Below are 26,862 nucleotides of genomic sequence, written 5' to 3'. Positions count from 1 at the left end.
TCATTCCAGGGAAACCTCGCAGTGGCTGACCCGGGCTTCAAGGGAACAGACACACACAGACACGGGGACGGTGTTCTCGACCCAGTCACCCACCTCCTCTCCACCCCCCTCCCGCCCACCCCGAGCCCCATTGGGTCCGAGTTTTAGGGGTGGGGCCCCTGGTCGTGACCATAAAAACGCCGAGAAGGGAGAGCCAGCTTTGGTTTCTCTTTAGGGGACACTTCTCCAGCACATTTGGGAGGACCCACAGAGAGGAGTCTGGGGTCTGGATTCCGCCCCCCCTCCCCAGGCCAGCTGTCTTTCCCACGGGGGACCTTCTCCGCCACCCAGGTAAGACCCCTGACCCCCGGGAGGGACGAGGGGCATTGGGATGGGGCTCGTTCCAGCCACAGTGCACCTCCCTTGGGCACAGCACCCGGGATCCGAAGGGTTTACAGCATCCAAGGATGCAGGAGGCGGCGCGCGTATCCACCCGGGACAGGGGTGACGGCCATATGCTTGCATGCCGACCGGCTGGGCGTGCTGAGCCGCACACAGGAGAGAATGCAGATGGAGTTCCAGCACGCCGTCCCATTCCTTGACGTGGTTCTTGGAACAGCGTAGGCGCACGCATGAGGCCGCAGTGCTGTGTGGTCCACAGGAGCTTGGGTACGAGGTGGGCACGGCGGCTCATTCCTGATGTCCGGCACCGCCTGCCGGGGAGCTGCTGGGGCTGGGGGCTCAGATCGATCAGGAAGCACAAATCCGCTGCAGGTGCATCATGCACAACGGCCCACATGTGCACAAAACATGCTCCATCCACGCAGGGGAACGGGACTCAGCCCCGAGAAGGAACGGAGGTCTGACACCTGCCGCCCGGCGGACGGAGCTCCAGCACACGATGCGCCGCGAGAGAAGCAGACGCACGAGGCCCCTTCGTGCGTGATCCCATTGACTGAAAAATGTGCGCAACGGGGAAATGCATGGACAGAAAGTGGGTCAGTGGCCGCCCGGCGCTGGGCAGGGGACGGGGACTGAGAGCTCATGCCCACGGGCTTTCTTTTAGCTGCATGGAATGTTCTGGAGCCAGAGAGAGGTGGAGAAGGCACCAGATGCCCCCTGAGTTACATTTTTTTAAAGATTTTATTTGTTTCACAGAAGAGAGAAGACAGAGAGAGCGAGCACGAGCGGGTGGGGGGCAGAGGGAGAATCAGGTGTCCCACTGAGCAGGGAGCCCCAACTCAGGACTGGACCCCAGGACCCTGAGATCATGACCTAAGCTGAGGGCAGACGCCTCACCGACTGAGCCACCCAGGTGCCCCTGAGTTGCGTTCTAAAAGGCTGACCTTTATGGGATGTGCATTTCACCTCCATAAAAAATTAATTAATAGATACATTTTTAGGGGCGCCTGGGTGGCTCAGTGGTAAAGCGCCTCCCTTCCGCTCAGGTCATGGTCCCAGGGTCCTGGGACCGAGCCCCGCATCGGGCTCCCTGCTCCGCGGGAAGCCTGCTTCTCCCTCTCCCACTCCCCCCTGCTTGTGTTCCCGCTCTCACTGTGTCTCTCTCTGTCAAATAATTAAAATCTTTTTGAAAAAATAGGTATATTTTTTCAAACACAGATGCCTGCATGTCACCCCAGGACTCCCCCTGAGTGGGTCCCGTGAGGAGCAAGGTCTTATAGGTGATGATGCCAGACGGGGACACCGAGGACCTTGTTTGGGGCGGCCCTTGCCCCGCTCTAGGACGCACACCCCTGGCCTCTCCTCTGGGCTGGCCATGGGCTCCATCCGAATGGGGGTTCCAGAGCCCCGGACATGCGTGTCCGCATCGGCACCCACCCTGTCCGACCGTCTGCAGCCTCATGCCAGCTGTCTTCAGTAACTAACGACAAGGCCCGGGCCACTCTGTTTAAAACTCCGAGCTTTTCCCCATCGTGGATTTCCTGCACCGAACTTTGATGCATATGGTTTATGGTGAATATGGGCTGGGGGGCCCCCCGGGAAACTTGGAGCCTCATGCCTCTCTGTCTGCATGCTCATCCCGTATTACAAATCGACTACAAAACACCTGTTCCTGGGCGCCTCCCACCTCCCTCCCTCTCCTGGGGAAGGGGTCTCTCAGGCGTGCTCCCCGGTTTGGCAAGAAGCACTTTCACTATCAGATCGTGCAAGAGTTCACATTTGCTGGAAATCATTGTCCGCCCTGTTGTCAAGATGGGAAATCTCCTTGCAGCCCCAAGGCTGAGCTCAGGGGAGCAGATGAGACCCCCAGAGGGGTCCATGTTGGGTCCTGTGATGGGGGCTGTGAATGCCTGGGACAAGACCAGGGAAGTCTGAGGCCCCAGCTCGTTGATCCTGGCTAAGATTTTCCAGATGGGTTGGTGTGTACGCAGCACATTTTGTGGGCAATTCTGAGGGGCACAGAGGGCTGGCCCCAGGCCACTAATGGTGTTTGCCAACGATAATATTGTGGGGAGGAATGGGGGCCCATCAGGAGACCCTGTTGCTGACGGTCCCAGTGGGGGCAGGAGGCTGGCCACCCAGGCGAGGGTCCTGGAGAGCCAGCCTGAGGAGGGGTGCTTCCCGGGGACCCTGGGAAGGTCCTGGCCAGGGCGTTGGGACCATGAAGGGTTCAGTTACCGTAACTCTGCCCATTCAGGAAATTAGATCTGTGTTGACTTCACATTTTTAATGACACTTCCTTCCAGGGCTTTGTCATGGCAGTGTTTCCCGGTACCACGTGTTGAGTGTGCTTTCCTGGTTTCTGCATGAGGCTGGAGCCAAGAGCATGCTCAGACCTCAGGGTGCAAGTCTTTAAAGGCAGGCTGACATACACACAGGGATGCCCACACACACACACACACACACACACACACACACACACACGACAGGCATAGGTGCACGCATGCACACCCAGACACACACATGTATGCACACACATGTGTGCGCACATATACATGCACACACACATGCACACGGTAGTGGTACGCTACGTGTACATAAATGCAAGCACATGCACGTGGGTGTGTGCGAATGCACACACATGGACGTGGGTGTTCATGAATGCCCACACACGGGTGTACACGAATACAGGCACCTGCACATGGGTGTACGCAAATGCACACAAATGGACATGGATATATGAAAATGCACACACATGTACACATGCGTACACGAACGTGTGCATATGCACATGGATGTACGCAAATGCACACAAAAAGACATGGGTATATGCAAAGGCACACACATGTACACATGCGTACACGAATGTGCACATGGATGTACGTGAACACACACGTGGACATGGGTATACACGTATGCACACACATGCACACATGCGTACATGAATGTGAGCACATGCACATGGGTGTATGCGAATGCACACTCGCCCAAACACATGCACATACCCAGAGCCTTCCCTCCCGGAAGGAGCTCCAGGCTCGTGAGCAGTAGCTTCCCTAAGTTCACCCTCCCCTGTCCCACACTCTGACTGTGCCTTCTCTTCCAGCACACGACCTCCCTGCCGTGGGAGCCACATCGCTATGGCCTTGGTGTGGCTCATGGTGTTTCTGACGTCTGTCTCCGGTCTGCTGCAAATGGAGGAAGGTAGGACGAAAACCCAACTGTGGTCTGTGGGTGTGTCAGGTGTTTTGGTGTTCAGTTAAACTCCATGTCAAGATCATTATAGATCCACTGGCAGCTGTAAGAGCTGATGCAGAGACTGCGCATGTGCCCCTCACCCCAATCCCACCAATGGGATCACCTTGCAATGCTGTCACGGTACAGTCTCATAGCCAGGATACCGACTGTGATAGGGTCGAGGTGCTGAGCGTTTCAATGTAGCTCGAATGCAAAGATGCATCACCTACCTTGGTCCTGAGTCATTATTCCAGTGCGAAATTGGGTTTCACCTGTGTCTCCCCTTCCTGGGTAGGGTCACGGGAAAGGCTTTGGTTATGGGCTGACCTGTGTCCCCACCAAGCTCCTCCCTGGAAGCCCTCACCCTCAGAACCTATACCTGTGACTGTGTTTGGAGATGGAGTCTTTCCAGACGGAATTAAGCGGAGATAAGGCCATCAGGGTGCGGTCCTAATGCAACAGGACTGGTGTCCTTATAAGAAGGGAACATGTAGCCACAGACGTGCACCCGAGGAGAAGGCCACGTGTGGCAAAGTACGGTCTCCTTGCCTTCCATGTGGCTCATACGATATTGCGTCATGATGATGGGGAATAATGAGATCATTCAATGAAGGATAATGAGATTCCATAGTAACCAGAAGTAGTGAGATGAGAAGATGCTGATTACAATCCCCGAGCCATCTGTGCCCACTTCTGACTGTCACTGTCTGGTCAGACTCAGGGGACAGGGGCGGCCGATGGGCATGCAGCAGGGAATGTCCCAGGGAGCCAGTTGGAAGCCAGTGAAGCCCGGTACAGAGCACAGAGCATTGACTTAGCCTGGGTGCGGGCCCTGAGTGTGCCCAAGGCCACGAGGAAGACGGGGCTGCTAATGTCTCTGAAGGTTCGCGCCGACCTGCCGGAATGTCCGCATGGAACCCAGTCGCTGTCAGGAATTTTCCGAGTAAGCGGCGGACCTGAGACAGAGGCCATCTGCATGTTTTCCACGCCGGGTTCCCATGGCACACAGACGTGGGCCGAGCCCGGGGCCCCAGGCATGATAGATTCTCCAGCAGTCTGGGATCTTATCCACCTGGTGGTTACATCAGTCCGGAAGATGTCAGCTGCAGTGACAGCCACAAGATTTCATAACCCCTTAGACGTTTATTCCTTCCTCAAATAGGGGTGGAATTCAGATGTTTTGTGGGGGACGGAGAGGAAGGGATTGTTCTTCTGAAGCCTGCTATTTAAGTCTGCGTGGGCGGCCAGAATAAAATACCATAGCCGAGGGGGCTTAATTTATGTCTCCCAGCTCTGGAGACCAGAAGTCTGAGATCCAGGCAGGGCAGGGCTGCTGAGATCCAGGCGGGGCAGGACCGCTGAGATCCAGGCGGGGCAGGGCTGTGCTCCCTCCGAAGACTCCAGGGAAGGGTCCTCCCTGCCTCTTCCAGTTTCTGGGGCTCGAGGCGTCCCTGGGCTTGTGACCGCATCCCTCCCATCTCTGCCTCCCTCTTCATGTGGCTTCTCCTCTGCATCTGTTCGTGTCCAAATGTTCCCTCTTAATAAGGACACCAGTCACATTGTGTTAGGTTCCTCAGTATTCAAGAATGACCCCATCTTAATGAATTAACACCTGCAATGACCCCATTTCCAAATAAGGTCCCATTGTGAGGTCCTGCAAGTTGGGACTCCAGCATGAATTTTGAGGGGACACAGTGCAACTCAGAACAGGTCGTTTTGTCCCAGTTATTTACTCCAAGATCCAGGGTCCTTCACCATCTCCAGGAGCATTTATGGGTGAGAACTGGAAGTACCGTGATGTCTCCTGTAGAATTTTGTGGACTAGAACCCAGTCACATGGCCACACCCTATGCCCAAGGGGTTGGGAGATGTGGGATGTCTGGGAAGGGAAGGGGCTTCCCCTACTTCTCAGCCTGACACCCCCAGGTCTGAGCATTATCTTTGATTTGCCTGTCTTGTCCTGGGGCAGAGTCCGCTGCCGCCTTTGCGGTCACTTCAGGCCTGAGGGTACTCTAGGATCGCTGACCACAGGTAGGAAGTGAGCTGCTTTCTAGGAATCAAAGGCTGAAGGAGGCAGCTGATGCAATAAAATTTTCACATTTTCCCTCCCAAGCTGGAAGCCCCCTAAAAGCTTCACCGTTGGCCAAATTGCATTAAGAGGGCCGTTGGTACAGTACTAGGTGGATTAAAAGTGTTAAACCAGATGCCTTGCCTTGTTCTGGTCTTAAGGAGACGTGGTTAGTCTTTCACCATTGAGTCTGAATTAGCTCAAAGATTTTCATAGATTTATCAGGGTAAGGAAGATTTGTTCCATTCTTAGTTTGCTGAGATTTCTTGTTTTGTTTTGTTTTGTTTTTTAGAGATTATTTATTTATTTATTTATTGAGAGAGAGAGAGAATGGTAGAGAGAGCATGAGAGGGAAGAAGGTCAGAGGGAGAAGCAGACTCCCCACCAAGCAGGGAGCCCGATGCGGGACTCGATCCCGGGACTCCAGGATCATGACCTGAGCCGAAGGCAGTTGCTTAACCAATTGAGCCACCCAGGCACCCAGTTTGCTGAGATTTCTTAATCCCAAATGGTTGTTAAGTTGGGTCAGTTTTTTTTTTTTTTTTCTGCTTCTATGGAGAAGATCCTTAGTCTCTGGTTAATGGGGATGAATTATATTGATGGTTAAAGAAACCTTGCATTCCCAGAGTAAATCTCTTGGGTCGTAAGGTGTTACCAGGTTTATGTATTCCTGGGTTTTTTTTACTAATATTTTCTGAATGGATTTTGTGTCTATGTTTATAAAGGGCGTTGGTCTCGAGTTTACTTTTAATATCTTTGATTTTGATATTGGGATAATGCTGGCCTCCTAAAATGAATCAGAAAATATTTCCCGTCGCCCCCACCCTTTCTTTTTTGAACTTTTGTGCACATGATACTATTTTTTCCTTAAATATCTGATAATTTATATACATTTATGTTATTTATAAAAATAAACTAAAATGATAAAATATACTAACATTAATATTTACTACTTCATCCTTCATATCGTTTTAATGATATTTAATGTGTTGGCAGGACTGAGTGCAAATTTTGAAGCATAAGATTCGCTCTCTTTTTTTTTTAAAGATTTTATTTATTTATGTGACATAGAGACACAGCAAGAGAGGGAACACAAGCAGGGGGAGTGGGAGAGGGAGAAACAGGCTTCCTGCGGAGCAGGGAGCCCGATGAGGACCCTGAGATCATGACCTGAGCTGAAGGCAGACGCTTAACGACTGAGCCACCCAGGCACCCCTGAAGCATAAGACTCTCTTAAAAGGGTGTTATACACAACTGATAAATTATTGAACACTACATCTGAAACTAATGACGTACTATATGTTGGTTAATTGAATTTAAATTAAAAAAGAATCTATCAAGAATTACATTTTCAACTTAAAAGAAATTTCTCCAAATGAATTTTTTTATTATTGTGAAGGAATACATTGTCCTTATATGTTAGAAGAAAATAATGGCAGAAACCAAAGTGTTGATATGGTTTGGTCTTGCTTATGAAACTAAGGCTGTTGATCTTGATAACTAATCACGATACTTACAGTTTATAAACTCTGTGAACGTTTATGAAAGTCATATCCTGTAAGTCCTTAAAAGGAGCCACAGATAAAATCTCACCAAGTATTTGTTGTAGCTTTACAGACTTATTGGCAAAACATGACTCAGTAGCGCCTTGGACATGGGCAAGCAAGACTTTGATGAGAGACGTTGAGCTCTGTGGTCTGCCACTAGAGACCCCCTTTCCCAGGGACCCTGTGGCAGGAATGCGTGAGCTTTGATTCCATTTCAAAACATAACCAGATGTATGTACTCACGGAGTTTTTCCAGCAATATCAGAATTGTTCCAACAGCCCGTGAACCGTGGAAGGTCATGAATATCATTCTAAGGACCATGCCTTATATTTTCAAAGTAGAAAAAAAAAAAAAAAAAAAAAAAGGAAATGCATCTTTGATGGCCATTGGCAACCACTAGTCCCAGAATCGTTGACCTTGAGAGATGTATGTAAGCCAGAATTTGTTCTCGGTTCTCAGGGAAAGTAACATGGTCACAAAAGGTACATTTAACATAAATGGGGATGGCAGAAAGTGACCGGCTTCACCCAACTTTTGGGGTTGTTTTCCTCCATCACTGGGAGGGCAGGCTAATGAGCGGAATAAGGCGCTGTTGATTGATGGCCTCGGCCAGGTCCCAGCAATGCCTTATCCATGTAGAATTCTGCTTCCCGAGGTTGTCGGTGAATTCGGTGGGAGGAAGTTCCCATGGCGGTAAGGGTTCAAACATCCGCAGTATTTCTTCTAACTCTGACCTCTAAACATTTCAGATCCCAATTTACTGATTAAGAACCTAAGGATGGAGCCGGGAGAAAGGAGACTGACCTGGGACCTCCATGGAAATGTTTCTGAAATTATGTGTTTCATAAATTCAAAACTTATCACTAAGGTACTTCCCTGTACTTGGCACACTGGAGCTTCTGTGACTTTTGGGGACTTAAGAGCTAGCAGAACCCCAGGGCCAAGTCCAGCTCGGACATCACAGAGGTGGGGGTTCTACTCTGGGCTTGGGTGTGGAATGTGGGGTCTATTCCCAGCACCACAGCTCAGGGTTTGCCACCTGGAGGATGTCCAAGATGGTGCCCCTGGAGAGCGTTGGTGAGAAAATGTGTTCAGGGATTGCGGGTCGAGAGCCAAAGCCAGCTGAAAGTGAGCGCTCGCCTTCCCTCCATTTCCCGCCCCTCACCCAAACCTAGTACTGTGTCATCTTCCGAGGCTCAGGGGTCTTGAGAACTGTGACAGATCCCATGGGTGGGCCATGGTGAGAATCCAATACATTCAGAGCTCATAGAGCCTCATGAGGAAGAGGCACCTGTCAACTTCCTTGAGAATGAATTTGCTGTCTTGAGATGATTCCTGATTTAATACAATATAAGTCACAACCTGGGCCCCCATAACAAATACCCTAGAGGAAGGGGCTCATACAACACATATTTATTCCTCCCACTCCTGGAGGCTGGGAGTCTGAGATCCAGGTGGGCCTGAAGCTGGGAGTCTTGAGATCCAAGTTGGGGCTGAGGCTGGTTTCTCCTGAGACCTCTCTCCTGGGCGTGTAGACACACTATGTCCATTCTCTGTCCTCATCTGGTCGTCCCTCTGTGCATGTCTGTGTCCTCATCCCCCTCTTCTTATAAGGACCCCAGTCCTATGGGATCAGGGCCCACCCTACTGACCTCATTTTACCTTAATCCCCTCTTTAAAGACCCAATGTCCAAATACAACCACTTTCTGAGGTCCTGGGGTGAGGGCTTCATCGTGAATTTTGGGGGACACAATCCAGTTCATGACAAGCCTCGGTGGGATTTCATTGGAGCTTGGCCAGTTGACTCTAAACTCTGGAACAACACAGGCTACAGGAGAACCAAGAAATGTTGATAAAGAACACTAGTGATCAGGAATTTGCCTTTCCATGATGTCTCCAAATGTGCTGAGAAGCTATGATTATCCAAAGTATCAGATTGACAGAATGCATGGATAGATTAAAGAAATGGAACAATCCGGAAGCAGAAGCATGCATTGGTGGCAGGTGGGGGTAGGGTGGATTTTAACTAAGACGATATTTCGAGTCGATATAGAAGCGATAGAGTGTTGTATGCATGAAGTCAGCACAATTTCCAAAATGCACTAAAATTAAGTTGGATTCCTACTTCACAACGTCCATGCACGTAAACTGCATGTAGGAGAGATCTAGATATTTTTTCTCCGTACCGAAGATGTAGAAGGAATTGCTGAGGACTGTTTCAAGATACTGGACCCTGTTGTCATTCCCTCATCTGCTGTTGGTTTTCCCTAAATTGAATTCATTTCTGTTTTGTTAACGGTCTTTGCGTTTTTGTCCAGTTTTCCCATGTATCTGTGCTACTTGAATGTTACGCTCTTGGCCAAATGGGTAAATATTGTGTTGAACCATTCGGTTTGGTGTGTTTGTCCTCAACGGAGACGGGTTCCCCTTCACAGTGGGTGGGGTCTGTCCCACTCCTGTTTTCGTGATCTGCATACATGAAGACCTCCATCCTCGGGCTGCCAGAGAATGCTCAGAGGCAACGCTGAGCACAGCTATGGGAGGTTTGGGAAAACACTCGTCTACCCCGCATTCTGCTGTTCTGACCTTCCTTTTAGAAGCCTTTATGGAACCCGAGTTCCTCAGACAAGAGACAGTGACTGTGTTTACGAACCTCACCTGAATTATCCAAGGAAGTTTTAGATCAGTGCCGAAAACCGCACAAAGGCGCACATTTTCCCAGAGCTTCAGATGCGTTGTGTTAATATGTATTTAACAACTAGTCTGGTTGAATCTGTTACATATACGATTAACTAGATAGAGGTCTTCTTCATTTATTGATTACACTTTCCACCAACTGGGGGCGCTGGCTGGCTCATTTGGTAGAATGTGCGACTCTTGATGTCAGGCGGTCCTGAGTTTGAGCTCTACGTTGGGTGTAGAGATGACTTAAAAAGAAAGTCTTAAGAAAATAACCTTCTGCTTATTAATCCATTCGGAGCCTCACATCATTTTCTATTTATATTAACTTATTATACAATACAGGTATGAAGCTGGAATCCATCATGAGCTTGATAAGTATTTTCCTTTCATTTTTGTTCCATGTGACATTCGATTTTTATTTCCTCATTTTCCCAGCTTTTCCATGCCAATTTCTTTTATCATTTGATCCTTAGAAAAGGGTCGATTTATTCATAATGGAATTCCTTACATGGAATATTCATTTATTTATTATAAATGAAATTATTTTATAGAAATTTTTGTACAGTGTTAAACAATTAATAAACTTCACTTTTTTTCCAGAGCGTGTGAGGTTCACAGGAAAATTGAGAGGAAGGTATAGAGCCCCCAACCCCCTGCCCCCACACAGGCACGGCCTCCCCGCTATGAGCCTCCCCACCAGATGGCACAGTCGTTACCACTGATGAACGTGTTTGGACACATCATCCTCACCCAGAGTGCACAGTTTATCGAAGGGTCACTCTTAGTGTGTGATTTGGCGACTTTCAACAAATGGAGAATGATACGTTTTTTGTTTTGTTTTGTTTTGTTTTGTTTGAATGATACGTTTTATACAGAACAATGTCACTGCCCTAAAAAAAAAAAAAAATCCTGTGCTCCTCACCTGTTCACATCTCCCTCCCTCTCCACCAACCAGTAATTTATAGACTGTCTCCGGTTTGTCGGCCGCCACAAAATAAATTGCTGGGGTTTTGATGAAGATTGCGAGGAATCTATGGAGCAAGTCCTGGAGACTTATGGTTTTGTTGGTGGTGTTATTGTTGTTGTTGTTGTTAAATCCGAATTTCATCAGCATGACACTACGTGTGTTCTTTCAACAATGAATAAATGGTTCTCTCTCTCTCTCTCAGGCCATCGACAACAACCGTTACTGCCGGTTCCACGTACTTCCCTTATGTGAAGTGAAAAACTTCACCATCTCCTTGACCAAAGGCCCACCATTCTTGATGGGGATTCAGTATCCTCTGCAAGGTGAGCGGAACGTGTTCCTCTTTGGGTTTTGTTTGCCTTCAGTCATTGGTTGGTCGTAGGAATACAAAAACCATGACTTTTAGCTTGGATGGACCTGCAAGGAGCGGGGGGAGAAAAAAAAAAAGCACACAACCCTAGGGCATCACATCTGCAGGAGTATTTCATTCATAGGACCTACCTGAGTTGATGAAGTGTGCAAATGCATAACAGATGAGTGGTTGGCGGTGGGAGGGGTGAGGATGGACAGGAGGGAAGGGGGTGAGGCGAGAAAAGGACCATCTGGGGAGCCCTTGGGGGAAGAGACTGTCCTGCATCTTGAGCGTATGGGTGTTGGCATCTGGCTGGAGATACCACACAACCGTGTTTTCCAAGGGTTATCGTCACGGGAAACTGGGTCAAGCCTCCACAGCATAGCTCTGTGTTTGTCCCTGTAACTGTGTGTGTGAAAGGGGATTTGCTCTTCTTTTCACCTCCTTTGCAAGTGCAGAAGGAAACCCTGGGGCGGCCGCACAACGTCTGGACTGCTGGGTGCACGATGTGGACTTCCTGACGTGCAGCTGGGAGGTGGGCAGGGAGGCCCCCAGTGATGTGCAGTATCGCCTGTACTGGCAGGCGCTGAGGTAGGTGTGGCCATGGCACGGCTGGGCTCTCCCCAGGCACATGGGGCTGCTGGGTCGTTACTGGGTGCTCCCTCCTTACCGAAGGACCCACAGGGAGCAGGAGTGTCCACATTACGAAACGGATGATCGGGGGAAACACGTCCGGTGTCGTTTCAATGATGTGTCCAGATTGCCGAAACAGCTCCAGATCCTGGTGAGAGGCACAAGCCACGGCGCCAGGATCCCCTGCTTGGACCGTTCTGTCGAATTATCAGAAATTGGTGAGTACGGGTCAAGGACACGGCTCTCAGGCTGTACCCTCGGCTCTGGGATGCTGGTGTCTGAGCTGAGGGGGCTGTAACAAAATAACCCCAAACGGCTGGCTGAAATGACACGTGATTTCTCTCGGTTCTGGCAGCTGGAAGCCCGACCTTAAGGGGCCCACAGATCTGGCTCCTGGTGAGGGTCCCTCTTCCTGGCTTGCACCTGGCAGCCTTCTCACTGTGACTTCACGTGGGGGATGAGGGAGAGAAAGGGAGCTCCGTTCTCTTTTGCTTATCCAGACCCGAGTCCCATCATGGGGGCCCCCCCTTCATGATGTCAGGTAACCCTAATTACCTCCTGAAGGCTCACCTCTGAATGCCATCCCACTGGGGGCCAGGGCTTGTGCATTTGGGGATGACATGCGTTCAGCTCCTAGCGGTGGCTATGAGCTCCTTGCACCTAAGGAAGTAACCCGCTTGCTTCTGGAACATTTCCCACAACACAAGGGACACATGCCTCCAAGTCACAAGTCTTGGAGAGGGGTGAGAGTCATATGCCCACGGCACCTGTCACGGCCCTGCGTTGACATGCCAGTGGGTTTCTGGAACACAAACCCCGTCGTAACAAAGCTATGTCCCCATCCATTTTCTTTAACTGGACCCCTCCCCAGATCGTGACAGCTCTCAGCCTCCGGGAGCCTGGGCCTGCCCTGGCGGGTCCACGTGGGGTAAGGAAGCACACGACCGGCCACATGAACTGAGACGTGGTGCAGAGGGGAAAAAGGCAAGGCCTCTTGTTTGAAAAGCAGGGGGACTCTTCCTTTGTCTGTGGCCTCCTGCCTCTTGAGCTCCATGCCATGCTTTACTGGCACTGATTGGACACTGTTCCCTCAGACACGGGGCCCTCACTGGTACATCCAGACCGTGTCCGGGACCACCTGCAACTCAATGCACGCTCCCACCTGGACCCCTGTGTCCTCACCCCAGCTCCCAGCAGGGGTGGGTGGAGACAGTGGTTAGTGCAGTGGGGTGGTGGGTGTCTGAGAGCCCCGTGGGGATGCATGGAGGGGTCAAATGGGAACTGGGGGCTCCGTGTCCCCAGTGCATGCTCCATTATTCCCCAGGAACACAAACTGAAAAATGCCTGTTGTCCCCTCAAAAGACCTGTCCACATCTTGGCAGCTGTGAATGCCACCTTATGTGGAAATAGGGTCTTTCCTCTTATTACAGGCAGGCCCTAATCCGGTATGGCGGTCCCTTACAAGAAAAGGAGGAGACACAGAGGCCAACCCAAAGACAGACAGGAAGGCTATGGGAGGCTATGGGGGTGATGTGTCTATACCCCGGGAACGCCAAGGATCCGCCAGGAGCCACCCCACGTGGGAAAGGGGCCTGGAACAGATTCTCCCTCTGAGCTTCCAGAAGGAACCAGCCCTGTGGACACTTGGGTTTCAGATTTCTGGTCTCCAGAACTGCGAGGAGACATATTTCTATGGTTCAAGCCACCCGTTGGTGGTCTACCAGGCAGCCCTGGGAAATGAATACAATACCGTTACTAGCCATTTCAGCATGGCACCGGGAGAGCATGGACCCAAGCCTGGGGCCATGTGCAAGGACATCAGTCACACACAGCTCTGTGCTGCGATGGGCCAGGTTCAGGCTTGCAGGGGTGGCTGCTGAAGAGGGTCCCAGATGTTGCCCGTTGACACCAAGAGAATAGGGCCGTGGTGCTTTATTATTTCCCAGTTGGTACCTTAATAAATGATCCCAAACCATGAGGCTTAAAGCACAGGAATTTATCCCCCAGCCCTGGAGATCCAGGTGGGGCAGGACCACTGAGATCCAGGCGGGGCAGGGCCTCTGAGATCCAGGCAGGGCAGGGCTGTGCTCCCTCCTGAGGCTCCAGGGGAGGGTCCTTCCTGCCTCTTCCAGCTCCTGGGGCTCCAGGCGTCCCTGGGCTGGTGGCCGTGTCCCTCCCGTCTCTGCCTCCATCCTCAAGTGGCTTCTCCTCTGTGTCCGTGTCTCTTCTTCTGTCTCTTACAAGGACACCTGTCATTGGATTCAGGGCCACCGTGATCTAGGAGGACATCATCTCAAGATCCTTCCCTTATTATACCTGCAAAGACCCTGTTTTTAAACAAGATCCCATTCACAGGTTTTAGCAATTTGACATGGATGTACCATTTGGGGGTGGCCATTCCCCTCCTTGTAGAGCTCTGTAGAAAGTGACTCACGTCTCACCCTGTCCCTGGCCCTTCCTCCCACAAGGAGCCATAGGTGTACGAGGGGACCCTGCCTGTGCATGTTATATTGTGACCAGAGTCTTTCAGCCCACAGGCAGGCAGGATGTGAGCACTCTGCCCAAAGTCGGAGGGGCTGGTGGGTAACCCTGCTCCCTCGCCTGGGCTGGGTGGCTCCTAGCAGGTGGGTTCTGGGCTGTCTTCAGGGTTGTTCCCCAGCAGGACTGACTTACCTGGCCTTCGGGGTGCGCCTGCCTTCCTGGCCGCACTCTCCTGGCCCTGCCAATGGGCGCGCCCTCCCAAGCAGGCCTCACGCCCTGTCTCCTGCTTCTGAGGGGACAAGGCCTTTGGTGGGGTGGGGGTGGGGGTGGGGCTGGGCGTGTCCCACAGCAAGGTGGCCCCAGACGGGCAGGGCCCAGTTGGCTGCGGGGAGGAGGGAGGGGAGTTGGTTTTGAGGCTACTTTGTGGATGGATTCTGTGCATGCTGCTGTGGTAGAGGCAGGACTGAGGGAGCCTGGGGGCAGGGTGACGTCATAAATGGGGGAGGGGGAGGGGGAGGAGGGCGAGGGCCAGCAGAGAGGAAGAGCAGGTGGGTTAGTGGGGGCGGGGGGAGGAGACCCGGAGCTGGGGCCTGCCCTGTAGTGAGCTTTCAGCCGGGGGTCCAGGTGGAAAGCCACTCTGCAGGCAGGTGAGGACCCAGGGCTGGGCTCCCAGTGGAGGTCAGACCTGGGGTGTAGTTTCAGACGTGGCCATGTCGGAAGCTTGGCGAAACCATGAAGTCAGGGGAGGCTGAAGGCCCAGAAGGAGGGCAGAGGGCAGAGCACCCGAACGGGGCCGGCCAGGTGGGTCTCGGCACCCAGAAGGCGGGGCAGGACGTCCGGGGACGACCTGGCTACAGCAGGCAGGGCCTGGAGAACGTGAAGAGGACAGATGTTTCTGGGAGTACAGCTGGCCGGCCAAGGGCCTTGGAAATGGGACGTACCCCGAGCAGGGTGGGGAGCGGGCCAGGCCACCGGACCTGGGGACGTCCAAGGCACAGACCTAAAGAGTGCTTTCCAGAAGGGTCCCAGGGTGGCTGGGGGTCTCTCCCAGGCTCTGAGCAGCTAGACCTAAGGCTAATCCAAGTGGATAGATATCTCAACGTATTTTGTCATGCATCTCTATAGATATTTTGCCCATTCTTTAACCTTGGAATGACTTTTTCCTCTCCTCCCCACCACCCTAAATTTCTATGAAGCCTGTTTTCGAAGTATCTTCTGGGAGTGGAGGGGGGAAATGTTGATTTGGTTTACTCATTCAAGTCTCTTTGTTTTTTTTCTTCCTCCTGTCCTAGAGAGATTAAGTCCACCCAACATCACTGCGATGTGTAACAAATCATATTCGATGATGGAATGGAAAGCGTCAAGCCACGTCAATCTCAGATTTGAGTATCAACTTCAAATACAAAAGGTAAATGCTTGTCCTAGCTGGCAATTCTAGATTCTCTAGAATCCGTACCCCAAAGCTTTGGGGGCAGATAAAACATACACACAAAAAAATATGAATCAAAAAAAAGTTTTTAGTCTTTTAAAAATAAACACAAATAAAAATAAAGTAAAAAAATAAATAAAAATAAAACGTAAATTTTAAATAAAAAAATAAAAACATAAACCCTACATAAAAATGAAGAATGTTAGGACAAAAAAAAAAAACTGAAAAAAATTAAAGATCATGTAAGCTTTTGTATGTGTGAAAATCATCAAGAGAAAATATAGAAACCCTAAAAAAAAAAATTTAGCTTTAACAAAAGAAACAATGTTGGCTATTCAAAATACAGAGGTGAAATTGAAAATGCAGGTCACAGATGGAAGAAACCAGGTGCGTATTTGTCTGTCAAAGGACTCATGTTTGGGGGGCATGAGAAAGGCTTCCAAGTCAATACCAAGAAGACAAAGAACCGCATTTAAAAAAAAAAAGGGGGCAAGAAGTTGAAACAACCACTTCCCCAAAGATGTATCCTTGCCCCATAAACACATGAAAAGGTGCCACAGAAACACAAACCGCAGGGAGAGGCCACTCTCCCCACACCTCAGATTTGGCTAAAACGACAAAGTCTGGCCAAACCAAGGGTGGGTGAGGCTGTCACCCAGTTGATTACAACACTTGCTTGTCACAAACTGGTGACCACTTAAAATGATATACGTGGCTTCTTCTTCTCTGAGATGTCCCTTGTGGATGAACATTCTCCGTATTGTTAAGAGCCAGGATAAAGTCGTATCCTTTGAAGAAAAAAATGGCACAGGCACTTTGGAAAGAGGCTTTGGTAGTATCTCGTGGAGGCAGCCATTCCCGTGCGGGGTCTGGCTCCGAGGATAATGAAAACATAAGCCCACCAAAGTGAGGACCTGCGTGTTCATAGCAGCTGAGTTTGGGAACAACCCGAGAGAAGGGACGAACAAAATATATCTGCTCTGTGGAGTCCGAACCCCCAGGGAACGTCAGCCAGACTCGAGGTCCACCCTAGAGGATCCCATTTATATACAGAAGCATAGAACATGCAGAATGACCTATAGTGAGGGACACACGTGTGCTCTGGGTGTGTGCAGGGAGGAAGGCATGACAGAGGGGCATAGGGAAATTTGGGGATGACGGGGTCGTTCCTCACCTGGAACGCTGAGGTGGTTTTATGTGCACAACATTTCTCAAAGCGCACCAAATCCTATGCTTTCAATGTGTGGTTTGCTCAAGCAAATCGTGCCTGAATAAAGTTATCTTAAAAAATGATCAAGTATGGGGGCGCCAGGCCGGCTTAGTTGGTGGAGCGTGCGACTCTGGATCTCGCGGTCGTGAGTTTGAGCCCCACGTTGGGTGTAGAGACTATGGATAAATAAACTTAAAAAAATTATAAGTCTATAAGTTAAAAGAAAATGACAGAATGTTTTGAGCTAATTAGTATTTCATACTCAGTTATTAAATGTATTATGTTTCTTCTTTGTGTATTTATTTATTATTTATATTCAACTAGTGATTATACCTAATGTTTCTGTAAACCTAAAACTGCTTAGAAGGATAAAGGTTATTAATTCCATTAAAAAAAAAAAGACCAGGTACTTTTTAGTTAATCCCTCCTTTATACTCATATTTATATATGATATTTATATATGATATGGATCATTTAGACTCAGTCCCTGATTATTTTGTACTCGGTTTCTGTATAAACCTAAAAGGGCTCAAACAAGGGCCTTCGTCAGGGGACAGCCTCAGACACCCACCAATTTCCACTCCTGTTTTGTAGGGCAGCGATCCCGCCTACACAGAGAAGGTGAGTGTCCCCCACCCTCCCTGAACTGGGCATCACAAATGTGTTTTTCTTACTGTCCAGCTACTCCGCGGTGCCCGACTCTGTGTGGGGACCCCGCTCACCCATCTGGCAATCTCCAGGAGTCTGTGCTGAGTGGAAACAGCTCGGAGATGAAGCTCTGTCCTCACGTGGCTTCTCCTCTGTGTCTGTCTCCACTTCTGTCCCTTGTTAGGGTACTTGTCATTGGACGTAGAGCTTCATTGATCCGGGATGAGGTCATCCCGAGATCCTTCACGTAAGCACATCTGCAAAGAAGGTCCCGACTACAGCCTCCGGGGGGAGGGGACATATCTTTCTTGGGGAACGGGGTGGGGAGGTCCCCATTCATAAGTTGGCAGGGCACAACACCTACTCATGGCACCATAATCTTGGCCTCGTTGAGGGTGTCCCTGGGTTCTTTACCTCCCAGTGATGACGAAGAACATTTTTGTTTGGACATCAAGAGCCTGGGCTGAGAAAGGTAGGGGGCTCCAGGATCTGGACCCCTCTGAAGTGCAGGCATCGTCCCTGATGGAGGCCGGTCGGGTCTGCTCTCTTGGAGGGCCTGTGTTAGCTCCCCCGGTGGGGGGACACCTGCCATAACTCGTGTCCCAGACTGGGGGTTTTAAAACACAGCTCTATTCTCTCCAGGTCAGGGAGACCAGACGTCCGAGATCCAGATGGGGCAGGACCTCGGTCCCTCCGGCGGCTCTAGGCTTTTCTCCCAGCTTCTGGGGCTCCTTGGCATGATGGGAGACCATCATGCACACGGTCTTCCCCCGGTGTGTGTGTGTGTGTGAGTGTGTGAGTGAGTGTGTCTGTTGCCAAATTCCCCCTTTCCGTAACCACACCAGTGGTAATGGATTACAGCCCCCCCTACCCAAGCGGCCCTCTCCTTAACCGATTGCATCTCCTCCAACCCTGTTTCCAAAGGAGGGCAGCTTCGGAGGCGCTACGGGGTGCGAACATTCACGCACGAGTTCAGGGGAGGACCCACTCCACCCGCGACAGGGCCCCGTTGTCTCCCTGCCAACCAGGAATAGCCATTCCTTCTTTCCTTTTCAACCTCAGCTCCAGGAAAACTTCTTCCAGATTCACAATCCCGGGAACTACATGGCGAGACTAAAGGTGAAAGGTTTCTTCCGCAACACGTGGAGCGAGTGGAGTGCCCCCCAGTACTTTGGTGAGTGGGGCGCCCTTTCACCTCTCCCTCATGTGCGCCGGATGCTGGGGGGGGGGGCACCAGCCCTGGTCAAGGAAGCACAGACCCCTCGCACGCTCAGACGGGCTCTTCATCCCTGCTCTTGGATGCTCCGCCGCCAAAGGAGCCAGAATCGAGCTCCACGCGCTTCGGTGTCCCCAAAGACGGCTCTGAAGACAACAGCTGACCCTGCGCCTTGTGCTCACCCCATGGGGGGGGGGCAGAGAGGGGGAGGAACAAGACCCCCAGTTAGAGCCCCCATGGCTTGCTGTCAGCAGGCACACGACTTCCTCTTTTATCCAACATGGTCCCTGGCATGGCTCTTGGGCCTGATTATAGAAGGATTTCCCCTAAATTAAGAGCTGCCATTTCTCCCTGACCTGTTCTGAAACCAGACCCTCCTCCTGGGCTCCCCCAAGAACGTCCTGTTTCAGAGGTGGCACATAGGAAACCTTGGTCATGGGGCTACTGCAATAAATAACCACACCTTGTTGGGGAGGGGGCTTAAAAGCACAGGAATCCATCCTCCTCTAGCTCTGGAGACCAGAGTCTCAGATCCAGGCGGGGCAGGACCGCTGAGATCCAGGCGGGGCAGGGCCCTGCTCCCTATGGAGATTCCAGGGGAGGGTCCTCCCTGCCTCTTCCAGCTTCTGGGGCTCAGGTGCCCCTGGGCTTGTGTCACCGTCCCTCCCATCTCTGCCTCCGTCCTCACGTGGCTTCTCCTCTGTGTCTCTCTGTGTCCAAATTTCCTCCCTTTATAAGGACACTCGTCATTGGATTAGGGCCCATCCTATTGACTGGGACCTCACGTTTACTTGATTCCATCTGCAAAGACCCTCTGCTGTGGGCTCAAATGTGTCCCTCCAAATTCACCTATTGAAGTCCTCAGCCCCAGGACCTCAGGATGAGACTGTATTTGGAGGTAGGGTCTTTAAAGAGGTGGTTAAGGTAACATGAGGTCAGTAGTGTGGGCTCTGATCCCATAGCACTGGGGTCCTCATAGGCAGAGGGGATGAGGACACAGACACGCACACAGGGACGACCCCGTGAGGACACGGGGAAAACACAGGGTCTACACGCCCAGGAGAGAGGTCTTAGGAGGAGCCCGCCTCGGCCCCGCCTGGGTCTCGGACTCCCGGCCTCTAGGACAGTGAAACCACAGGTATCTGCTGTTTCAGCCACCCTGTCTGTGGGACCTGGTTGTGGCAGCCCCAGAAAACTCACAACTCCCCCACAGGGCCCCTCTGTCCCAGAGGGGAGCCTGAGGCCTTTGCAGATCGGTGCGTCAGGGGCTCCCCCTCCCGGCCAGGCTGCAGGGGAATGCTCGCGGTCTAGGACCGGGGCTCGGCTGCAAGAGGTGTGGCATTTGGGAGGTGCCCCAGCGGCTTGCGGTGGGGGCCTCGGTGTGGCGGCGCTGTGGCCGGCCCCCTGTGCAGGGGGCCACTGCCCCCTCCCGGACGCGCCCGAGTGCCTGCTGCCTGTCGGGGCGCCCCTGGGGAAGGCTTCGGGGCTGGGTGCCAGCACCAGCCCTGGGACCTGCTGACGTGCCCCGTCCACCCTCTCTCATAGTGTGCGACCTCGGGGAGGGCTCGCAGTGGCCCAACTGGCTGTTGACCACGCTGGTCTTGCTGGGAACACTGCTGGTCCCGGGACTCGCGGTCGTGCTGTGTGGAAGGTGAGTGCACCGCCCCCTACGACCTTGCTGGCCTCCCCGCGGGGCGCCGCGCCCCGTCCCACCCCTCCTGCCACCGCGTGCGGGTCGTACCTGCAGGACCGCGACACCCCCAGGGAGCAGCCTGCCGCCTGAAGCGTCCCCGGGGTCCTTCTGAGACATGACTCTGTTCTGGTCCCTCCCGCCCCTGGAAATCCAGAAGCTGGGGGCCGGCCCGGCATCCTCAGGACCCTCCCTCCTCAGACCCTTAGCTCGAGGGGAGGGCCGGGTCTGCAGCCAGGCTCACCTGCGTGTCCCCATGTGTCCCCGCTGTTCGGCCTCGCACCCCGGCCCAGATTCCCCATCCCCGACCCCCTTCAGGGGGTGAGTCTGGGAGCCGCCTTCCTCGTCCCCCTCCCTCATCTCCGCAGCAGGCAGGGGGCCAGCGCTGGGGTCATCCTGACCTTTCCCACCGGATAGCAACTCCTGCCCCTGGGGCGCCTCCCAAATGCCAAGTTGCAGAGCCCCGCCAGGTCCTGTCCCACGGGCGGGCGGGCCTCGGGGTCTGTCCCTGGGGGCTCTGGCCTCTGTCTGGCTGCACCCACGCCCCTCCCAGCCGCTTCAGGCAGAGCCGCCCAGCCCAGGGGCTCGGGCGTTGGGCGTGGATGGGCCTCCTGCTCAGGTAGGGGCCACTGGTCTGTGTGCAAGCCATGGGGAGTGGCAGGGTCCGCCCAGGCCAGCAGCCTGGGGCCGGGGGGTCTGTGGCAGGGGCCGGGGTGGGGTGCACGGGCCCCAGCGGCAGATCAGCACTCGGCCCCTGTGGACCAGGATTGCTCCTGGCTGTAGGACCTGGTGCTGGAGGCAGGCGGTAGAGACCAGCCCCCCCCCCCCCACCCTGGGACTAGCGTCCTAACTCCAACCCAGCATCCGGGGGCCCCCGAGTTCTGTTTTCAGAGCCTGTGTCTCTGGCATCCAGTGCCCCCCGAGTTCTGGATTCGGAGCCTGCGGCTGGGTCTGGCGTCCAGAGACCCCCGAGTTCTGGATTCGGAGCCTGTGGCTCTCCCTGGCATCCGGTGCCCCCCCCCCCCGAGTTCTGGGTTCAGAGCCTGCGGCTCTGTCTGGCGTCCAGAGACCCCCGAGTTCTGGATTCGGAGCCTGTGTCTCTCTCTGTCCTCCAAGGTACTCAGTGTTGCAGAAGCTCTTCCCTCCTATCCCTCACATGAAAGACCCCATCACTGACAACCTTGAGGGCAGCAAGTTGGTACGTCAGGGCTTCTGCTGGCGGTGCGGTGGGTGGGTCTGGGACAGGGTGGCCACAGCCCCTCCTGGGGAGCAGGATGCTTGTGTGTTGGTCCTGGCGGGAGGCAGGGGGAGGCTGCCGGTTGACGGTCACGTGAGATGGACGCTCGCCCCGAGGCGCTCCTGCAGGCAGACAAGGCCTGGAGCCCTGGTGACCCAAGTGCCCAGGGCCGGTCAGCCTCCTGCGGTTTTTCCGGGTCGGGGTGGTACCCTCGCTTGCAAGTCTGCAGCTCTACGGCTCAGCCTGACTCCCTTGTCCCCTGCAGGTGGCCTGGGAGGCCAGCAGAGCAAGCAGGGAGGACTGCCCGGTGGCGGAGGTGCAGGTTTTGGGGGAGACATGACACGGGACCTCAGACCTCCTCGGCACACGGCCAGGTGCCCGCACAGCCTGGCTGCCGTTGGACCAACGGACGACTGTATGGGGGTGGGGGGAGGGACACCCCAGGGCACACTCCGCAGAGCCGCCACGAGCAAGTTGTGTCAGGCTCATTTTGTAAATAAACGCCGTTTCCACCCAGTCCCTGGACTCCAGGGGTGGGAGACAGCCCGCCATGGTGGGCCCCCTGGGCCCCTCTCTCGGGTCTCCTGAAATGGGCCCCATCCAGATTGCCGCTAACAAGTCGGCTGGACTGGTTGGTCCGAGTGCCTGCAGTGGCCACGCCTGGTTCTCTGACTGGTCTTCTGGCCGCGTTCAGTGTAAGCACCTGACACGGAGGGGCCGCCACACACTCCCCCGAGATGGGGAGAGCAGCACCTGGGACGCTCGGGGGGCCTGGCTGTCCGCCAACACCGTCCCCCGCAGCGTGGCCTGACTTGCACTGCCCACAGCGTGGACGCCTGACACGGAGCCACGTTCGACAGCCCATTGTAAACCCGTGGACACCGCCTGCCTCACAGGAGCCTGGGTCTCCCAGGGGCAGGGCTCCCTGGACACACCACCCCCCCCTCGGCATTTACTGAGGGACCGCTTCCCCTTTGGAACGTTTCCTGTAGGGCGGTAAGCGAGCACCCTAACACTGCCGAACCAGCCGTGCCAGAAAGCACCCCAGCGTCATGGCAAAAATACTATTGAGACCACCAGCACCCGTGGGTATTTGGGGACCTGACAGCTAAGTAAGAAGGGCTTGGCTGCATAAATGGGACTGTTCAGCTAGCTGAGATGAACAGAGGGTGAAAACAGGTCTCCAAATCCAGTGGTTAACATGGCTCCAGGCAGGAGGCAACGTCCACCAGAACACCAGGGCTCAAGTGGGTCAGAAGCTGAGGTTCCCAACGAGGCTCCTCTGTGGAGCTGGGCAGGGTAAACATGGGCATTAAGGGCACACAGTCCCGTCCTGACCCGTTTTAAACTGCCTCACGACCCTGGGCAAAGTTCAAACTTCATCTCTAAGTGGACACCCGCCCCCCTCCACCCCGGCTGTGGCAGAAACAAGCATTTGCACCCACCAGTCTTGAAGAGGAAACTGGCCTTCCACATCCCGGATGCCCCAGCCCTGGAGAGGTTCCAGAACCCTCAGTTGGGGTCTTTCTAGCCCAGGTCCCCCCAAAGCAATGCCAGGATCCAACATTCAGCCTGGAGGAGACTTTCCTCCTGCAGTGAATGTTGGTGTTTGTGCAGAAATGGCTCCGTAAGAGGATGTGGACCTGTCCCAGTGTCTGGGGCCTGCCTGCATGGATTCTTGCCTGAGTAGCCAGGGCTGACATGGGTCACAGGATGTGGCTACTTGCAGCCACCTCTGGGCTGGCTTTTCTCAGCGGGAAAACTAACTTGAATGGGGGACTTAAGAGGCCCCAGCAGCTCATGGAAGGTTAAGGAAGGTCTGTCTCCTCAAAGATCCCTGGAGCAGGGAGGCTCAGATGCCCCCAGGCTCCCCACATTGGTCTACCACCCAAGGGGGGGCGGTCCTCTCTGAGCTACGCAGGCCTGAGATGTGATGTGCGTTTCAGTTTCCATCCCCTCCCTGCTGGGGTGCTACGAATGCCATCCCGCAAGGCTGCTGGACGACCCAACAAAAGGCAGAACGTGGCCCCAATCGTGCCTCCCACCCCAACGCCACAAGACCGCTTAGTTGAAAACGAACCACCAGAGTCTCTGTGTCCCGTTTTTTATGGTTTTGCAGCAGAATGCCTGACATGACACATAATTGTAAATATTCGGTTGTGCAAAAGAGAATAGTGCTTAAGTACAAATGGAAACAATTTTTTTTTTTTTTAAATAAATACTTAAACACGACTCGGGTCCCACAAGCACCCGGACTCGAAGGTCTGTGCGGCGGAGCTGCCAGCCTGTGGACCCACGAAGACCTCCTGATTCCCCTCCCCCCCATAATCAATACACGGAATCTGGTGCCAATGGCTGATCACAATGAGCCCCCTTTGGAACCTTCCCCAGCCCTCTACACATGATCTGGCTGGGACAAGGACACTGGAATTTCTCGAAGATCAATGGTCCGTAACAGTTACAAGTATTCTACAGGATTGCCTGGGTCCCCACGTCTGGAGGAGGAACGTCTAGATGACTTTCTTCAACTCGTCATACAGGACCAGCACAAACGCGCCCCCCATGCCCCTCAGGACGTTGGACCACGCGCCCTTGAAGAAGGCTCTGCCCCCTTCATCTTTGAGGATCTTCCGCCAGCAGTCGATCGTCCCCTTGTACATGATGTCCGCTGCAAGAGACAGAGACGAGAGCTGACTGGGATGTTGTTCTGGGAAGGGGCACAAAGGGAACCGCGGAAGACACGTTACAGACACCGAATCGGAGGCTGCTCTCGGAACGAACTGGATTTCTGATCACAGGAACAAATGAGGGTCTGCGCACCAATGGCCCAGGTTTATGGCCCTTGTCCAGCCCAAGATTGTGGGCAGGGAGGTGGACAGGGATGATCATTCCAGAAACTCGAGCCGCCAGCCACCGTGGAGCCCCATCTCCACCCCTGGGGTCAATACAAGGGCTCTGGCCACTCTTGAGAGACAAGAGCAAAGGAAAGGCAGGTACCCAGCAGGGCTGTGTAGGTCTGGAGCTGCCTGGAGAATTACTGTCATTGACCAGCCCCCCCACCCCCAGACCCTGTGAAGGCAGCCCACAAAACCTTGCCCCTAACTTCCCTGGGAAACACCTGTGTGCTAGCTCACGCCTCCCGAGGGCTGAGGCCAAAGGGCCATTCGTTCAAGGAGCTCTCGCATTTTCTCATCTCCCAAGAATGAGCCACTGTCACCAGGACTGAGACAAGATACCTCCTTTGCGCCCTGACTGCATCATCATCCGCCGCCGCACAGTGTCGAAGGGGTAAGAGACCACGCCCGCCACAGCCGTCACGGTCTGGGCGATCATCCAGCTCACCACGATGTGGGTGTTCTTGGGGTCTGGGAGCATGCCTGCGGGGTCACCAGCCAGTGTTAGATCCTAGCGCTGCACACACAACAGTCCAAGACCGGTACTACCCACCCTGGCTCCACAGGGAGCTCCCAGTACCAGGTAACACTGGTATCACGACGGATTCCGCTACAGGGCCTGCTGGGGGCGGTGGGAAGGTGGAGGAACCACCCGCAGGTCCAGGACAGTCCCAGAGCCCCAGACTTAGTGCCTGGGAGCGGCTTCTCTGTACGGCAGGGATCAGACAAGCCCTGAGAAGCACACACACCACACGTGAGGCTGTTCTGTTGCAGAGACCCCAGCCCTCGACGCTAGCACGCCTAGGCTCGCTTTCGGGGTGTCAACAGTGCACCCTGAAATTCATGTTAAAGCCCCAACACAAGGACACACTGACCTTTGGCTGTGTCGTAGACGCCAAAGTACGCCGCCCGGTAGATGATAATGCCCTGCACCGAGACGTTGAAACCCTGGTACAGGCCCCGTATGCCGTCGGACTTGGTGATCTTCACCAGACAGTCTCCCAGGCCCTTGAACTCCCGCTCGGTGCCGGACTTGCCCACGTCCGCGGCCAGACGGGTTCTGGCGAAATCCAGGGGGTAGACGAAGCAGAGCGAGGTGGCTCCGGCGGCCCCACCCGAGGCCAGGTTGCCGGCAAAATACCTCCAGAATTGCGTGTGCTTGTCCACGCCCCCCAGGAAGATCTGCTTATACTTATCCTTGAAGGCGAAGTTGAGCGCTTGCGTGGGGAAGTAGCGGATGACGTTGGCCAGGTTGCCCCTCCAGAAGGACAGCACGCCCTGCTCTTTGGGGATGCGCACGATGCAGTCCACGATGCCCTTGTATTGCTTGTCGGCGGCGATCTGCTTGCTGGCGTGCTGCACCTGCAGGACGGACGGACAGGCTCGCAAGAGGGCGTCCACCCGGTACCCGCAGCCGTCCCTAGGGAACTACTCCGTGCCATCTGAGCGCGCTGGCTGGTCGGGAGAGCTCACAGCCCGGGAAACCCATTTACCGAGCTCGTAAACGGCGCCGCCGCAACAATGTCGCTACCAGAACGCTTTGCAACAATGTTGCCACCGGCGCGCTCCCTCGGGTTTGCAGCCGCGCAAACCCGTTCAGAGCGAGGACCAAACCCGGCGAGCGACCGAGGCGGCAGCAGCGGGGCTCCCGGAGTCCGTTCGCCCCCGGCGGTGGGGTTGAGGGGCTCCGGTCCCGGGAGCACGCGCGAAGGACCCCTTCCGGCCCCGCCCGCGCGTGCGCGCCCGAGGCCCCACCCCCGCGCATGCGGCAGCCCCCACGTGACGCGCGGCCGGCCCCGGAACCCGGCGGCGCGCGGACAAAGCGACGCGTCCTCCCACTTCCGGCGCCCGCGCGCCTGGCCGGTCCCGGTGCACGCGGCCGGCCCGCCCTGCTCTCGCCGACCCTCCTGCAGCCCCGGCAGCCCGGCCCCGGGCCCCCCGAGCGCGCGCGGCCCGCCCCGCACCTGCAGCAGCAGCTTGACCCGCTCGATCGGGGCCACGGCCGTCTTGGAGATGGCGGCCGCGATGCCTCCGGCTAGGAAGTCCTTGGCGAAGGAGATGGCCTGCTCCGTCATGGTGGCGGCGCAGCGGGCGGACAGCGGAGTGCAGGCGCGGAGAGCCGGAGTGTGGGCGCCGCTGGCTCAGCGCTGCCGCCGCCGGGACCGAAAAGACGGCGCGGCCAGCGCGC

General features: G+C 54.2%; 2 protein-coding genes across 4 annotated transcripts; one reads left to right on the top strand and one right to left on the bottom strand.

Annotated features, from left to right (window-relative positions):
- The first annotated feature begins 10 nt into the window (after positions 1-10).
- On the top strand, positions 11-23,999 carry IL3RA (interleukin 3 receptor subunit alpha). 3 transcript variants are annotated; one of them, XM_025857475.2, is made up of 12 exons: positions 13-330; positions 3,488-3,585; positions 7,984-8,102; positions 11,087-11,207; positions 11,695-11,827; positions 11,921-12,087; positions 15,643-15,758; positions 17,584-17,610; positions 18,700-18,811; positions 20,399-20,504; positions 21,660-21,741; positions 22,046-23,999. In XM_025857475.2, the coding sequence occupies exons 2-12, from the start codon at positions 3,522-3,524 to the stop codon at positions 22,118-22,120; spliced, it is 1,122 nt and encodes a 373-aa protein (XP_025713260.1). In that variant the 5' UTR covers positions 13-330; positions 3,488-3,521; the 3' UTR covers positions 22,121-23,999. The 3 variants fall into 3 exon arrangements, with proteins under 3 accessions (XP_025713261.1, XP_025713260.1, XP_025713259.1); XM_025857474.2 differs by having other exon boundaries at positions 11,912-12,087; XM_025857476.2 differs by lacking the exon at positions 17,584-17,610 and having other exon boundaries at positions 11-330; positions 11,912-12,087.
- SLC25A6 (solute carrier family 25 member 6) lies at positions 23,869-26,855 on the bottom strand. Its single transcript, XM_025857478.2, has 4 exons — positions 26,639-26,855; positions 25,550-26,036; positions 25,017-25,157; positions 23,869-24,448 (listed from the first exon to the last, which is right to left on the bottom strand). The coding sequence occupies exons 1-4, from the start codon at positions 26,747-26,749 to the stop codon at positions 24,291-24,293; spliced, it is 897 nt and encodes a 298-aa protein (XP_025713263.1). The 5' UTR covers positions 26,750-26,855; the 3' UTR covers positions 23,869-24,290.
- Positions 26,856-26,862: the final 7 nt, after the last annotated feature.

Source organism: Callorhinus ursinus, unplaced genomic scaffold (genome assembly GCF_003265705.2).
Source record: "Callorhinus ursinus isolate GAN/ISIS: 27379988/994484 unplaced genomic scaffold, GSC_fseal_2.0 scaffold16, whole genome shotgun sequence".
Lineage (NCBI taxonomy): Eukaryota > Metazoa > Chordata > Mammalia > Carnivora > Otariidae > Callorhinus > Callorhinus ursinus.
This window is presented reverse-complemented; position numbering and strand designations above follow the sequence as displayed.

Excerpts from the sequence above, each read along its gene's own strand:
- IL3RA (XM_025857474.2), top strand. The coding sequence starts at position 3,522 with ATGGCCTTGGTGTGGCTCATGGTGTTTCTGACGTCTGTCTCCGGTCTG. Across the intron at positions 15,759-17,583 it reads ATCAACTTCAAATACAAAAG|GGCAGCGATCCCGCCTACAC; the intron begins GTAAATGCTTGT and ends CCTGTTTTGTAG. Across the intron at positions 17,611-18,699 it reads ATCCCGCCTACACAGAGAAG|CTCCAGGAAAACTTCTTCCA; the intron begins GTGAGTGTCCCC and ends TTTCAACCTCAG.
- SLC25A6 (XM_025857478.2), bottom strand. The coding sequence starts at position 26,749 with ATGACGGAGCAGGCCATCTCCTTCGCCAAGGACTTCCTAGCCGGAGGC. Across the intron at positions 25,158-25,549 it reads CGTCTACGACACAGCCAAAG|GCATGCTCCCAGACCCCAAG; the intron begins GTCAGTGTGTCC and ends GTGACCCCGCAG. Across the intron at positions 24,449-25,016 it reads GCAGTCAGGGCGCAAAGGAG|CGGACATCATGTACAAGGGG; the intron begins GTATCTTGTCTC and ends TGTCTCTTGCAG.